The sequence below is a fragment of the Lipomyces japonicus genome (genome assembly GCF_038497905.1).
Source record: "Lipomyces japonicus strain CBS 7319 unplaced genomic scaffold V1514scaffold_26, whole genome shotgun sequence".
Lineage (NCBI taxonomy): Eukaryota > Fungi > Ascomycota > Lipomycetes > Lipomycetales > Lipomycetaceae > Lipomyces > Lipomyces japonicus.
This window is the reverse complement of record NW_027117838.1, coordinates 40,056-53,583: the sequence shown is the minus strand read 5'-3', so window position 1 is coordinate 53,583 and position 13,528 is coordinate 40,056. Positions and strand designations below refer to the sequence as shown.

The 13,528-nt window shown below is 40.3% G+C and overlaps 6 protein-coding genes across 6 annotated transcripts; 2 read left to right on the top strand and 4 right to left on the bottom strand.

Moving 5' to 3' along the window:
- Positions 1–103: 103 nt before the first annotated feature.
- V1514DRAFT_332925 (uncharacterized protein) lies at positions 104–1,111 on the top strand. The gene is made up of 2 exons (XM_066927930.1): positions 104–558; positions 624–1,111. Exons 1-2 carry the CDS (start codon positions 108–110, stop codon positions 1,094–1,096), a joined length of 924 nt encoding a protein of 307 aa, XP_066782642.1. The 5' UTR covers positions 104–107; the 3' UTR covers positions 1,097–1,111.
- On the bottom strand, positions 1,003–2,514 carry V1514DRAFT_332923 (NADP-dependent oxidoreductase domain-containing protein). The gene is made up of 5 exons (XM_066927929.1): positions 2,290–2,514; positions 2,034–2,195; positions 1,645–1,971; positions 1,353–1,575; positions 1,003–1,291 (listed from the first exon to the last, which is right to left on the bottom strand). Exons 1-5 carry the CDS (start codon positions 2,458–2,460, stop codon positions 1,143–1,145), a joined length of 1,032 nt encoding a protein of 343 aa, XP_066782641.1. The 5' UTR covers positions 2,461–2,514; the 3' UTR covers positions 1,003–1,142.
- A 4,088-nt stretch (positions 2,515–6,602) lies between these two features.
- Positions 6,603–7,763, bottom strand: V1514DRAFT_100967 (uncharacterized protein). Its single transcript, XM_066924361.1, has one exon. It carries the CDS (start codon positions 7,411–7,413, stop codon positions 6,781–6,783), a length of 633 nt encoding a protein of 210 aa, XP_066782640.1. The 5' UTR covers positions 7,414–7,763; the 3' UTR covers positions 6,603–6,780.
- A 544-nt stretch (positions 7,764–8,307) lies between these two features.
- Positions 8,308–9,809, bottom strand: V1514DRAFT_343410 (uncharacterized protein; the record flags this gene model as incomplete). Its single annotated transcript, XM_066929139.1, has 7 exons — positions 8,308–8,472; positions 8,504–8,712; positions 8,839–8,937; positions 9,002–9,088; positions 9,145–9,201; positions 9,335–9,505; positions 9,566–9,809. The coding sequence occupies 7 exons, from the start codon at positions 9,807–9,809 to the stop codon at positions 8,308–8,310; spliced, it is 1,032 nt and encodes a 343-aa protein (XP_066782639.1).
- A 213-nt stretch (positions 9,810–10,022) lies between these two features.
- Positions 10,023–11,770, top strand: V1514DRAFT_332903 (tRNA A64-2'-O-ribosylphosphate transferase). The gene is made up of 5 exons (XM_066927928.1): positions 10,023–10,223; positions 10,293–10,443; positions 10,522–10,729; positions 10,786–11,010; positions 11,075–11,770. The coding sequence occupies exons 1-5, from the start codon at positions 10,058–10,060 to the stop codon at positions 11,678–11,680; spliced, it is 1,356 nt and encodes a 451-aa protein (XP_066782638.1). The 5' UTR covers positions 10,023–10,057; the 3' UTR covers positions 11,681–11,770.
- On the bottom strand, positions 11,692–12,785 carry V1514DRAFT_332899 (uncharacterized protein). The gene is made up of 4 exons (XM_066927927.1): positions 12,689–12,785; positions 12,415–12,545; positions 12,301–12,340; positions 11,692–12,230 (listed from the first exon to the last, which is right to left on the bottom strand). Exons 1-4 carry the CDS (start codon positions 12,704–12,706, stop codon positions 12,165–12,167), a joined length of 255 nt encoding a protein of 84 aa, XP_066782637.1. The 5' UTR covers positions 12,707–12,785; the 3' UTR covers positions 11,692–12,164.
- Positions 12,786–13,528: the final 743 nt, after the last annotated feature.

Below are 13,528 nucleotides of genomic sequence, written 5' to 3'. Positions count from 1 at the left end.
ACAGCGCCTATAGGTCAACCGCTCTGAATAACCCTAACCCGATGAGCCCATGACGTAAAAAACGAACCATGAAAATGATTAAACCGAAATAATTAATGAATACAAGCATGACTACCAAGAAAGCACTCATGGCATCTATTTCATTTGTATTCAAATCAATTCCAGTCACGATTCCAAGCCATTTGGTAGCAACAGGATTAAGTCAATCTCATGTTGAACAGTTTGGCCCGTTCGTAAACTGGATCACGAAACTGACGTCGTCATTGCAATCAACGCCGGTCAAGGGCGGGTTTAATGACAGCAAAAACAACAATAAAAATAAAAATAACGACAATGATGTTGAAGTTGGCACATTTTATTATTTAAAATCAGTGCATGTGCAAAGTGCAGATTTTTTTGGTAACAAAAAACTTGGGTTTTTAAAAGTCTCGGCCCTGGTGGAAGATAACCAGCACAGGCATTTGCCCGGAATCGTTTTTTTGCGAGGCCAAAGCGTGGCCATGCTAGTTTTGATCTATCCAATTTTAGATTCAGATATTTTAGAACCATATGACGATAGTAAGTAACTCATATTGTAAGTTTTCTTTTTTTTTGGAGCAAAAAAGTTGTGCTGACATTTACAGGTAAGGCCCTAGTTGTGCTGTCCGTGCAACCACGAGTTGCAAGCGGATCGATGCAATTGGTTGAGCTTCCAGCCGGTATGCTTGATCTAGATAATGACCAACAAGAAGGCGGATTGCTTTCATTTACCGCACAGCGAGAACTAAAAGAAGAATGCGGATTAGAGGTTCACCCACGAGACCTGCATGCACTTCGTGCGAATACGAACAATCATGACAACAACGATGGTTGCGGGGATGGCATATTTATGAGTCCGGGTGCATGTGATGAACAGATTCAGTTTTTTTATTGCCGCAAAAAAATGGCACAAAGTGATATACGCAAATTGGAAGGCCGGTTTGGCGGCGCCAAGAACGAAGTCGGAGAGAAAATTACATTGCGGGTTGTGCCATTCAAGAATCTTTTTACATCTACTCAAGACGCAAAGGCATTAATCGCTCTAGCATTGTATTCTAATTTAAAAATAAGCAATTAAATTTTTGTTGACTATTACATCTTTCAATTTATTGTCCTTTATCGGTTTAAAAGAGACTTCCGTATTCTGGCTTGTTGTCGAAAATCTCTTCAATTCTGGCAACAATCTTATCATCCAACTTTCTGTAAAGCTTGAGCGCCTCAAGATTTTCAGTAAGCTGCGAAACCTTGGTAGCACCGGTAATGACGGTGGTCACTAAATCAATCAGCAAAAAAAAAAAAAAAAAAAAAAAGGCAAATAAATGTCGACTATATACCATTAGGGTTCTTCAACAAGAAAGCGAGTGAAAGCTGGCCAACAGTAGCACCAAGTTCCTCAGCAATAACAGCCAATTTCCTAACTTTGTTGAGCTCGACTTGCTTCTCTGGAGTTTCCCAAAGCGTTCTGTTTCTGTGTGACGGCGCGCCGGCCTTGACATCACCAAGACGCGTGCCAGACGGGAAACCGTCATTGTACTTTCCGGTAAGAATACCGCTTGCCTAAAAAAACAACCGTTAGTTAATTGAGTTAAAAGATGAATGCCAAACAATAAATGCGGTAATGCATACCAAGGGACTCCAAACAGTGGTTCCGTATTTGTAAAGCTTGTAAAGCGGAGCGTATTCGGCTTCGAACCTGTCACGCTTAAAAAGATTGTACTGAGGTTGTTCGGCGATCGGAGCAATCAATCCGTACTTGTCAGCAATATGATGAGCATGCTCAATCTCGAACGCGCTCCATTCTGACGTGCCCCAGTAGAGTGCCTTTCCGTCGTTAATGATTTGAGTGAAAGCACGGACAACTTCTTCCATGGGTACGCCATCGCGATCAGGACGATGAGCAAACACGATATCAACATAATCTTGCTGCAGACGCGCAAGAGATTTGTTGATGCCCTTGAAAATCAATCATTAGCTGTTAAGGCCGGGGGGAGGGGGGGGGAATCATTATAGCTCACTTCGATTAAATGCTTGCGGGAAAGACCACGTCCATTAGGGCTCTTCTCGCCAAAACCAAAATACAACTTTGTGGAGAGCACGTAGTCGGAGCGAGTCCAGCCGAGCTCTTTAAGGACCTTGCCGAACACGACTTCGCATTCGCCATTAGCGTAAACCTCGGCCTAAATTTGTTTATTTTCGGTTAATAACGATATACCAAACAATGCAATTGATAAATCCAAAGCATAAATTAATTAAATCTGTCGTGACCCTTACCGTGTCGAAAAAATTGACACCGTACTTCCAGGCCTCCTCGAATGATTCCTTGGTGAGCTGCTCGTTCTCTTCGGTGGCGGTCAGCCAGCCACCGTACGACAGTACCGAGACCTTGAGACCGCTGTTTCCGAGAAAACGGTACTCCATATCCTTAGGATCGAATTCAGTCATGATTGTATGAAATTGAGGTAACTGGTGATGTGCAATTAAAATATAGCTGACCTTCCTCTAAGTAACAAGAATAAGGCCTGGGGCCAAGACCATTTGAGAGCTGCCTTGTTCCCTGATCGGGGTTAGGGTAACTCTCAAAAAGGAATTTATCCTAAAAGTAAGCTGCGGATAAATAATATAATGACTTGTTTGACTGTATACAACACATAATTACATCTGTACTTGTATTTGAATATGATTGGTATCTGTTCTGGACCATACGGGTGCTGCGATGTTCACTTGTATAGGCCATTGATTAGTATGTGTTGAAAATGAAATTTTTGTTTGCGGCAGTTAAGCAAGAACTTTTGCGGCTATATAAAATTGTCACGAAACAGGAGTGTGTGCAGACATAAATACGTAATGAATTGAAACAGAGTACTAATTCCGACATTTAAAGGGTTTGCTTGCTTTGATTTAAGGAACACCGTTATGAATAAGTTAAGAGTTGACGACTAAGATTTATGAGAGGATTAATGTGGAGTACTGAAAAAACAGGCACTGGCTGGCATATATATATGTAACCCCGACCCCGAAATTCCTGTATTTTGCATTTATCGGCACAAACCACGACGTTGGTTTCCATTCGTATTTTCATCAAAAATATAATTATCTACCCATACCATATATTATCATGTGCAGTCTCATCTCACAATCGCCCTTAATTGCTCGATAATCGCTGCTCCTGATACACGGGTACACCAGACTCTTCGCATACCTTCCTTCATCGCCATCTTTAACAAGTCATTTCAACCTCGTCCAAGACTGTAACAAACGTGGAAACTATTGCCGACTTGAGGCCAAGTCATGACATCACCATGCATGGTCATGAGCCAAGAAAGCATGAAATAACTCACATTGGGCGTACATGTGAGCAAGTGGCAACTTGGCAACGGAGCAACGGAGCAACGGAAGAGTGGCGAAGTGGAGAAAATGGAGTAACGGAGGAATGGAGAAGTGGAGGATTAAAGAAATATAAGTATGGGTGTATTGCCGTTTGTTTTATCACTAAGTAATAAGTCTTTTGTTTATCGCCTATGAACTATTGTTTATTTATTACCGTGTCGTCTTCTGTTTATCGCTTTATTCTATTGTCCCGTTATCGTTCCATCGTCGCCGTTACATTATGGTAGTCTGAATATTCTTTCGTAGCAACCTACTTGATCTCCAAGCTTGTATACTGGAGCCGGCAAATGTCGTCTGTCATATTGTTCTGACATACGACTCTGGGAATATCTGATTTCGGCCTTTAACTCGTCATGAAGGTGTAAGCCTTAAATAAAACCTGTAATATTTCTGAAGTGGGATTTGACATTGTATTTGCTCTTGTAGCAAATTCTAACCGTGGATGGTAACCATAATTAAAGCAAAACGGTGTGACCTTGGTTGATTCTGACACGTGATTATTATACGCAAATTCTGCGACTGTGAGCCATTGTGCCCAATTATCCTGATCGTAATTAATGTAGCAACGCAGATATACCTCTAATATCGAATTCAACCTTTCAGTTTGACCATCTGTCTGGGGGTGAAATGCAGTACTGAAATTTGCATTAATCTGCAACATTTTGCACAACTCACGCCACCATTTTGACGTAAATACAGATCCGCGATCTGAAACTATAGAATTTGGAAACCCATGAAGACGCCAAATATTTTCTCGATATAAGCGTGCGAGATCTGGAGCATTAACAGTATCGGTGGTTGCAATAAAATGACTTATTTTGACAACCTATCAACAACAACAAGAATCGCATTTTTTTCCTTCACTTACTAAAAGACCAACAATAAAATCCATTGATATATCTAACCATGGCCTAACCGGTACAGACAACGGCTGTAAAAATCCATAAGGAGCATGTCGTATAGCTTTTGACCGACAACAAACATCGCAATTAGCCACATAGTGAGTAATATATTTTCTCATACCCGGCCAATAATAATTTCTGGACACCAATTCGAAAGTCTTTGCACGACCTGGGTGACCTGGGTGACCTGCTGCTGGAACGTCGTGAGATAACCGTACAATTTGGAGCTTGATTTTATCTGAATCCGGAATATATAAAGAACCCATATAACGTAAATATCCATCTTTATCAACTTCATAATCTGCAACTGAATAAACCCTTGACCCTGACACATCTTTTTTTAATAATTGTATAATTTCTTGAATCTTTTTATCTTTTTTCATCTCTTCTTTTATATCCAATAAAAACTTCTTATCCATAGGAATTAATTCAACTTCTGCTATAGCTATATTTTTTTCTTTTAAAATAATTGTTTCTGTGAGTCCATGGTTGCATCCCCTTCTTTAGGGCGATCTCCCGAGCGCCGAGTCATGGCATCAGGCCTCGTACCTATGCAACCAGGTTTATATGTAATGACGAAATCATAACGCGACAATAATTCGGACCAACGAGCTTGACGACGGTTTAATAACTTGATATTCCAAATTTTTATGATCAGACAACACCACGATTTGATGGGGTGAACCTTCCAGGTAGTGTCGCCATTCTGTAAAAGCATTAATAATTGCAAGCAATTCTTTATCGTGAATCTCATAGTTGATTTCGGCAGGAGTCATCCTGTGCGAATAAAAAGCCACAGGATGTAAAACATTATTCGAGTCTCGTTGCGAAAGGATTGCGGCAACAGCGTAATCGGAAGCATCTGTTTCGACAATACACGGTGCATTTGAGTCGAAATGTCGCAGAACGGGAGCAGTCGTAAAAGCACAGCGTAGTGTTTCAAATGCAGACTGGCAAGACGGGGTCCACCTCAGCGTGGATGACTTCGTAAGTTCAAAGAGCGGACGAGCGATACGCGAATAACCTTGAATAAAACGACGATAAAAATTTGCAAAACCCAAAAACGATTGAACGGCCTTAACAGACATGGGTACTGGCGAAGATAAAACAGCTTCAACCTTGCGTTCGTCCATACTTACCAGTACGAGAGATAATGTAACCCAAAAATTCCGTATGGTCGATATGAAAAGCACATTTCTCAGCTTTGATAAATAATTGTTCTTTCTGAAGTGCGTGAAGAACAGTCTTGATATGTTGAATATGTTCATCAAGTGATTTGCTAAATATTAGGATATCATCAAGATATACTACCACAAAGAGATCGAGATAGGGACGGAGAACATAATTAATAAATTGTTGGAAACTAGCAGGAGCGTTGGTTAAGCCAAACGGCATAACCAAGTATTCGAAGTGTCCATAACGAGTGCGAAAAGCGGTTTTCCACTCATCACCTTCCTTAATTCTAAGAAGGTTATACGCGTCGCGAAGATCTAACTTAGTAAAATATTGCGCACCATTGAGGTGGGTGAGAGTTTCTGAAATTAGCGGTAAGGGGCAACGATTTTTACAGTAATCGCGTTTAACCCACGATAATCAACACAAAGGCGTAACGAGCCATCTTTTTTCGAAACAAATAACACGGGTGCGCCCGCGGGCGATGTTGACTTGCGGATAAAGCCTTTTCGCTCATCCTCTTCAAATTCTTTCTTCAAAACTTCTAATTCGGTATGCGACATACTTGGTGGTTCCGAATCGGCGACAAGATCAATAGCATGATCAAAACGGGGACGGTGCGGCAGTAGGTCTTGTGCGGAAGACTTCAAAAACAACGACAAAAACTCATGATAATCGATAGGTAATAGTGCTTTGACATCTGAGATTTCTTTGGCCTGTGCTGATGAAACAGAACCAAGTACGACACGGGAGCGAGACGACGATAACTCCAAACTATCCGATGGATTAGTTGGATCAGGACGAGAAACGGGACAAGAAACGAGATCGGTAGCGTTAACGGCAGCGGTAGCAGTAAAACAATGAGCGTGACAATAATCTGACAATAATTTGATATGGCATTCTTCCCAATCAATAGTAGGCTGGTGCTTGCGCAGCCATGACATGCCTAGCACAATATCAAATTCGGCAATGGGAATAACGTTAAGTATTATATTTTCGACGTGATCATCAATATGAAGATGAATTCTGACTTCCTGAGTGATCAACCCAGAGCTTATTTCACGACCATCAATTACTCGGCCATGAAGTGGTTGATCTTTAATGAATGTAAGTAGTTGGTACTTTTCGACAAATGATTGGCTAATAAAACTTTCTGTAGCGCCGCAATCAACTAGCGCCCTGGCGGAATAGCGATTCTCACCAGTAAAAACAACGACATTAACAACAACACAATTTTTTTGTGATTTTTCTGAATTATAGTAAGGTGCGGACCTTGGCGACTGGCTCAGCTCAGTGCCGCCTACTGCTGAGCCACGGCGTTTTCCGAATCGACAGCATAAATATCATTGATCATAGCCGAAGTTGGCGAAGTCGTAATAGTATTATATGTATTAGCCTTGCCTTTGCTCACATGATTTGGACGAGATTTCCCAACAGGACAGTTAGATGCATAGTGGCCTGGGCCTCCACAATACTTGCACAAATTCTCTTGGACGCGACGGTTCATTCCTCCTGGTGACAAATGCCCTCTAGCTTTCTTGACCTGGATGGCATCAATATCCATTGGTTGGTATCCCAAATTATCCTGTGTCGGTACAGGAACAGGAGCAGGTTGCCACGCAATTTGATATGGTTGCAGATTCGACTGGTGCGGCTGAGGTGGTACATAATATTGCGGTTGTGACGACTGAGACGGGGGACGGTATTGTATCTGGCATATCATTGGACTTGGTGTAAGTGCGGACGCGATACCCATGCTTGTGCTTCTTCTCTTGTTGTCTAGATAACCATGCATTGTCAAGTTGAACACACAAAGCAAAGAACTTAGTTGCATTAACTGGAAGTGTACGACAAACCAGTAAGTCTCGAACTTCATCGCGAAGACCTTTGAAATTGTAAATTTTGACCTCATCACTCCACCTGAGTGCGCCATAATGCGCGTAAAATCAGCAAGGTATTGAGTGCACGGGCGGTTGCCCTGCGTTAACGATCGTAACTCTCTTTCCGCGATACCCTGTGGGTTAGGATCACCAAAAGAGCTCTGAAGGAAGACTTTAAACTCCGAAAAAGTCTTGAATGGCAACTCGAGATCTTCTTGGACGAAAGAAGTATAAACCTTAAGTGCATAGCCACGCAGAAAAGATGCAGCATACCCCACCTTTTGTTCCTCGGATTGGAACAACGCACTGCTAGTGAGAAACTTTAATGATAACTGCGCAAAAACTCCGGTAACTTGTCCCTGACTCCTCGGAAAAACTCAGGGTCAGCCACTTTGGCTTGCTTAAACAGCAACACGGGAGCCACGGTAGACGACGACGACTCTGTAGTAGCTTCGGCATGCTTAGACGGATCGACAGGAGTAGTTGACTTTGAATCACTCATTGCTTCACAAATAAATAGTAAAGAAGTAATAAGTAATGTAACGGCGACGATGGAACGATAACGGGACAATAGAATAAAACGATAAACAGAAGACGACACGGTAATAAATAAACAATAGTTTGTAGGCGATAAACAAAAGACTTATTACTTAGCGATAAAACAAACGACAATACACCCATACTTATATTTCTTTAATCCTCCACTTCTCCATTCCTCCGTTACTCAAATAAAAATTGATGCAAATTCAAAAACGTTATAAGCAACCACGTCAGTTCCGTTTGGTTTTTCTTTCTTCTTTTAATGTTGTCAATTTCTCATACGTTTTCAAATGGCAAGTTACTTAGATCTTTAGATAAGCAACCGGAATAATGAAACTGGGCATAAACATGACCTTCTTCGTGCAATGACTTTCTATATATATTTAATAAAATACACTTCTATTGTTCTACACCATAAAAATCTTCATTGTCTTTTTAATTTCCGTACGACAAATCGGGCACTGGGGTTCACGATGTTGTTGCTGTAATTGTACGCCTCGCTTGCGTTCGGATAAAGGCGCAATATCATACGCGCACCACTTTCCAGCAATTATTAGTTGTTCTTTCTTGAACTATTGTTCGCAATAAAAAAAAATTTCTTACCTCACAGACGGCCAAATGTGCACAGGGAAGAAAGACCGTGTTTGAAACTTGAGAAAAGCAAATCTTGCATTCAATATTGATCAATGCCTCTTTCGGTAATGGTTCAGGTCTGTCTTCCCGTGGCTTGACGCGATGAATCCATGAAGACGTAATTTCCTGGCGCCATTGCCGCGCCAGTCTAAATAATGCCCGAACTTGCGATACATATTCTATATATATGCGACAAGTCATTAGCACCAAAATTCTTCTTGTTCTTTATTTTCTATTAATGGTTAAGGAGGAAGGTTCTCATAGAAGAGATATGCTGTAAGGTAGTATATGGTAAGCCATCTTACCTGGTTCAGCTTCTGAATGCGCATTCGATACTGTGGCATCTTGCTTGTCCTTAAGCCATTCATGCGCCCTCAATAGCACGTTTTTAATAAATGCCAAATCTAGAATAATTATTAAAATCTGCATTATAACTGAATATGCACAACCAACTGTCTGGATCAATACCTGGCTCTCGTTGTAAGCTATACTGTTCATTGTGTTCGTGTGAATCTAACTGATCCCGCACCAGTGATCTAACAAGGGATACATATTCTAAAAGAGCGTTAGACATACAATCTACAAAACGAAGCTTATTTTAAGTTTCGCACCTGGTTCCTGCTGGATAATTTGCTGGATCGAACGTTCTGATTGATCCTGCAGCTGGTCTATATACCATTCATGTGCTCGCTGAAATATCAATTTTAACGACGACAAATCTAAATTATGTATTGGTTGATTTGCGTTTCATTGGCTTATTGCAAAAAAAAAAAAAGAAATTCAACGTATTGGCTGGCCCACCTTCTTGTGTAAATTGCTGCCGGGCTCGAAACGTGTTAAGAAGACGCGCATGATCAGACTGATGAACCAAGGCATGTGTTCGAGAAATCTCATCATCAACCACTGCATGCGGTACGGATTCTTGTAAAAGATCAATTGTCTGATCTAATAACTCTTCAAATGACCAGTACTCTGTAAACGTTGTTAGCAACCTTCCTTTCGTCCGGAGGGCGTCCGCTCAGCAACTTGTACCTTTACAGGGACCACAATACATTTCCCATCTGCGGCCTTCGTTAACTACGCCCAAGCCGTCAATGTAAATGTCATATCGGCCGTGCCCACTAATTGGTCGCTTGTCAAGACAGAAGCAACAACAATCTGTCGAAGTTAGCTGGCAGCTGCTTTCGGCATGCACGCAATGTTTCATCGGCACATCGTACACAGGAAAGCTGCGCGGGGTTGTGGAAGTGTGCAATGAACGATTGATATACTCCATTGCTAGCTAAGTAGACAAAGTTCTAGTCGATGATACAGAACCCAAGATCAGGAAAGGAGGGCATGTATATGCATATATATATAGTTTCGGCTCGTCGGAGCACTATCTCTTTCCCCCATACTTTGATTGCGTCAAATGTCCCAACCGCACGAGCTCCGCCGGGGGCTATAAACTATATCCAAAACCTTAGTTAATTCAAAATTAGCTAGTCCTATCTCATCAAGTGTAACCCACTTTTTTCTTTTATCATGAACTACGCTTTGGATCCGGCAATTGTAGACTCGAATATTTTCAATTCAGTATCAAAAGAACTCAGAAAAGATTCCCGTAGCGTGAGAAATAGATTGAAATCAATTGCTCAAGACTCCGCGTTTGTCTGTGACGTTGCAGACTCGTATGGCCTGCCTTTAGTTGGTTCGTTATATAACTAAATGAAGCTAAAATGAAAGATGGTACGGAAATCTAATGTGCTAAATCTGATAGCCAATGAAAGATGTGGACGATGGTACATTCCGCCAGAACGAATTGATGAATCAGTGTATTTTAAAAGCACCGACGGGCATACCGGTCAATGGGGGTTTAGCCAACGGCGGCTCAACATTCATATTATAGATCTTGTTGCTACTCGCAATGGGTACGTATTATAGAGACACACCCTAGTATTGCACAGGTTTTTTTTTTTTTTTTTTTTTTTACTGACTGCAAATCACAGAGTGGTCATTGTTGACTCTACAAGGCGCGGCAAAAGAATGCCGGATGCGTTATCAAAAACTGTTCCTATATGGTGTGCTGTGATTAATCGTGCTGTTTTTTCAGACACGGCGTTGGAAACGAAGTTACACACCAGTCCGATCGCTGTGTCTGCATCAGAGCATTCTCAAATTAAAGCCAAGATCAACTTTTGGACGGAACAATTCATTGTACGTATACTTTCCCCAACGAAAACATGTAATTTTGCTAAAAACAAGTACGAAAGAACTCGGGAGTCAATATCAAACAACTGAAAACTCAGTTGTGCAAGCCTTTACGTCCAATATGGATAACACCGGATTCATCTTTACCTTTGAGTCCACCAGAGTTTGAAGAATTCTACGCCATTGTGTTATGTACGGCGTCACGTATGGTTCTTGACGGTACAGAACGACGACAAGGGTTCACATACGTGCAAGGTGCTGCCGATGATCACGAAGAATGGGCATCTGTGAGTGTGGAATATTAAAAGGCAATGACGGAAAGAAAATTTTTTTGGACTAATGTGAATACAGATTTTGACGCCCAGTTTATTCTGGGATAATCGACAAATACTTTTAAATTCGTCAGACGACGAGATTGAGAAACTGATACTAAGTAATCAATTGGTCGTTGCAGGAAATAATCTTCAAAAATCCGAACTTGACCTTTCTCAAATCACTAATAACCTCACGATTGGCAAGCACACGGACTTGTCATATGTTGCATATGCCAAATATGATACCATAATAGACCTGTCGACTGCTCACACATCTTTATCCGCTGAGGAACTTGCCAAACGAAAAATATTTAAGCTTGCGATCCCAAGTGGCAAGAAAGGTTCAAAACAGTTCCGCAATGACCTCGAACTAATACAAAACTTCTACAAGCAAGCACAACCTTCTGAATTGCTTATCGTTTGTGACACTGGTAATGATTTTTCTGTCGGTGCTGCATTGGCAATCAACGTGCTTCACTTTACTGGCTCTGGTGAGCTTAAAGATTCACAACATGAGGTTCAACGAATAGATAAGGAATTCATCCGGAAGAGGTTAACACAAATTATTCTTCACCGCAAAGTCAACCCGAGCAGGGCCACTTTGCAAGCAGTTAACGCATTTCTCATGGGTTGGACTACATAGCATTTGTTTAATAACCATCGACGTCTATCACTAGTAAAATTAAAACTTATGTCTAAAGAAAAAAATAAAAATAAAAGCCCAATTTCACCCCTTATATGACAAGTACAAAAAAAAGAAAAGAAAAAAAAAATTATGAGATACCCCCAAGACAAAACAAGACAAGTAAGATGTACTAAGCACATTATGAAGCCAAATAGCAAACTATCTGTAAATGTTCATTGCTTAATAAATTTCCCGACCGCCACCAGAAATTAAATAAATACAGAAAAGCATATTCTGATTGAATGCAATTTCTGCGTCTATATCGATTTAACTATATCATCATACTTTGCTTCTAAATAAACAATAAAAATAAAAAGAAATAAAGAATTTGTAAAAAAAAAAAAAAAAAAGACTGCAACCAAAACTAAACGGAACCGATCGTAAATTAAAGAAAATTTATAAAATTTTTTGATTATGCAATAATATTAAGAAAGAACTAAATTTATAGTTCAATTCTGGCCTGTCGTCTGTGCACAAGAATTTGGCAACCGCAGAAAGCAAGGAAAACCTGAATGATGATTGATTAACAACCCATCACTCCCCCCTGGGCAATAATAAAAAAACATATAATGACTTACAGCATAGATAATTGCACCGCCAAACAAGTTAATAGCAACACTAAAATAAAAAATAAAAACCGTAAGTCTTGATATTGCTTAATGAATTAAAACCATTGATAAATTGTTACATACGGTTGTCCAGCAGGTGGGTCTTCAGTGCTGCCGAGGAAGGCTTCAGCGCCGGACAAGAAAAATCCAGCAATGGCACAAAGAATGATGATTCCAAAGACAGAAAGAACAGTGCAGCACCAAGCGTATCCGAGCTATTAAAAAAATAATTAAACACTTTGATCAAGAAAACGAAAACAAAGCCATGGCTGTTCATATGTATTGACCAAGACCCATCAAAGCATTAAACAGCCTAGGTAAAAGTATTTTAAAAGTAAAAACCATAAATAAAACATACAGAAACAACAGGCTTCATATTGGAGATATGATTGAATTAAGAAGTTATGATTAAACAAGAAATTTCTTTATTGAATTGTCGGTGACCAAGACGCAGCAGCACGACAGAACGAGCGCAAAACCGAGCCCTTTTTCCCGGCCAGCGGGCGGTGGTTATCGCACTATCAATGTTGTGCACGTTTATGTTACGCGGTTATGCCTCAATTGGAAACGTTAAGTAAGTATTATGGCACATTTGCACAAAAAACTTGACAATACAATCTTTTGCTCTAATTTTACTGTTTAAATATTTTTATATTGTACGATATCATGGCATGAATTCTAAGTAAAGTATTTCAATCATTCGATGGCCAACCATGTCTATTTGCACATTTACGACTGGCCATATAAGCAATCTGACGAAACCCTTGCCACCAGCAATACGTGTTGCATTGCTATCACGTTTACGCCACAAGCGCTCAATTATAAGTGTCCACGTTGTTCAGGTCAGCAGCGCCGCCAGTGCTGACTCATAAACAAATAAAAAGCAACAACAGTTTCATGTTTATGTCTTATATTTAAAATTGCTGCAAATTCTATGCAGGTCCCGAATCTTAATAACTATGCACATGCAAACCTTAAATTTAGCAACGCCGTTGGCTCGTAAAAATAGAACTTAGTTTTCGCTTTAATTTACCAGTTGACTTCTTTTCCTTATATATAGGCATATGTATAGCTTTTTTCCTTAATTAAAACGTTTAACATTTAATAAATTTTTTTATAGCTTTTGCTGTTTTGAATGCCTTGTCTTTCTGCACTTGACTGATACTTCTTATACTCCGTGTAGTTGTGCATAGTTAGT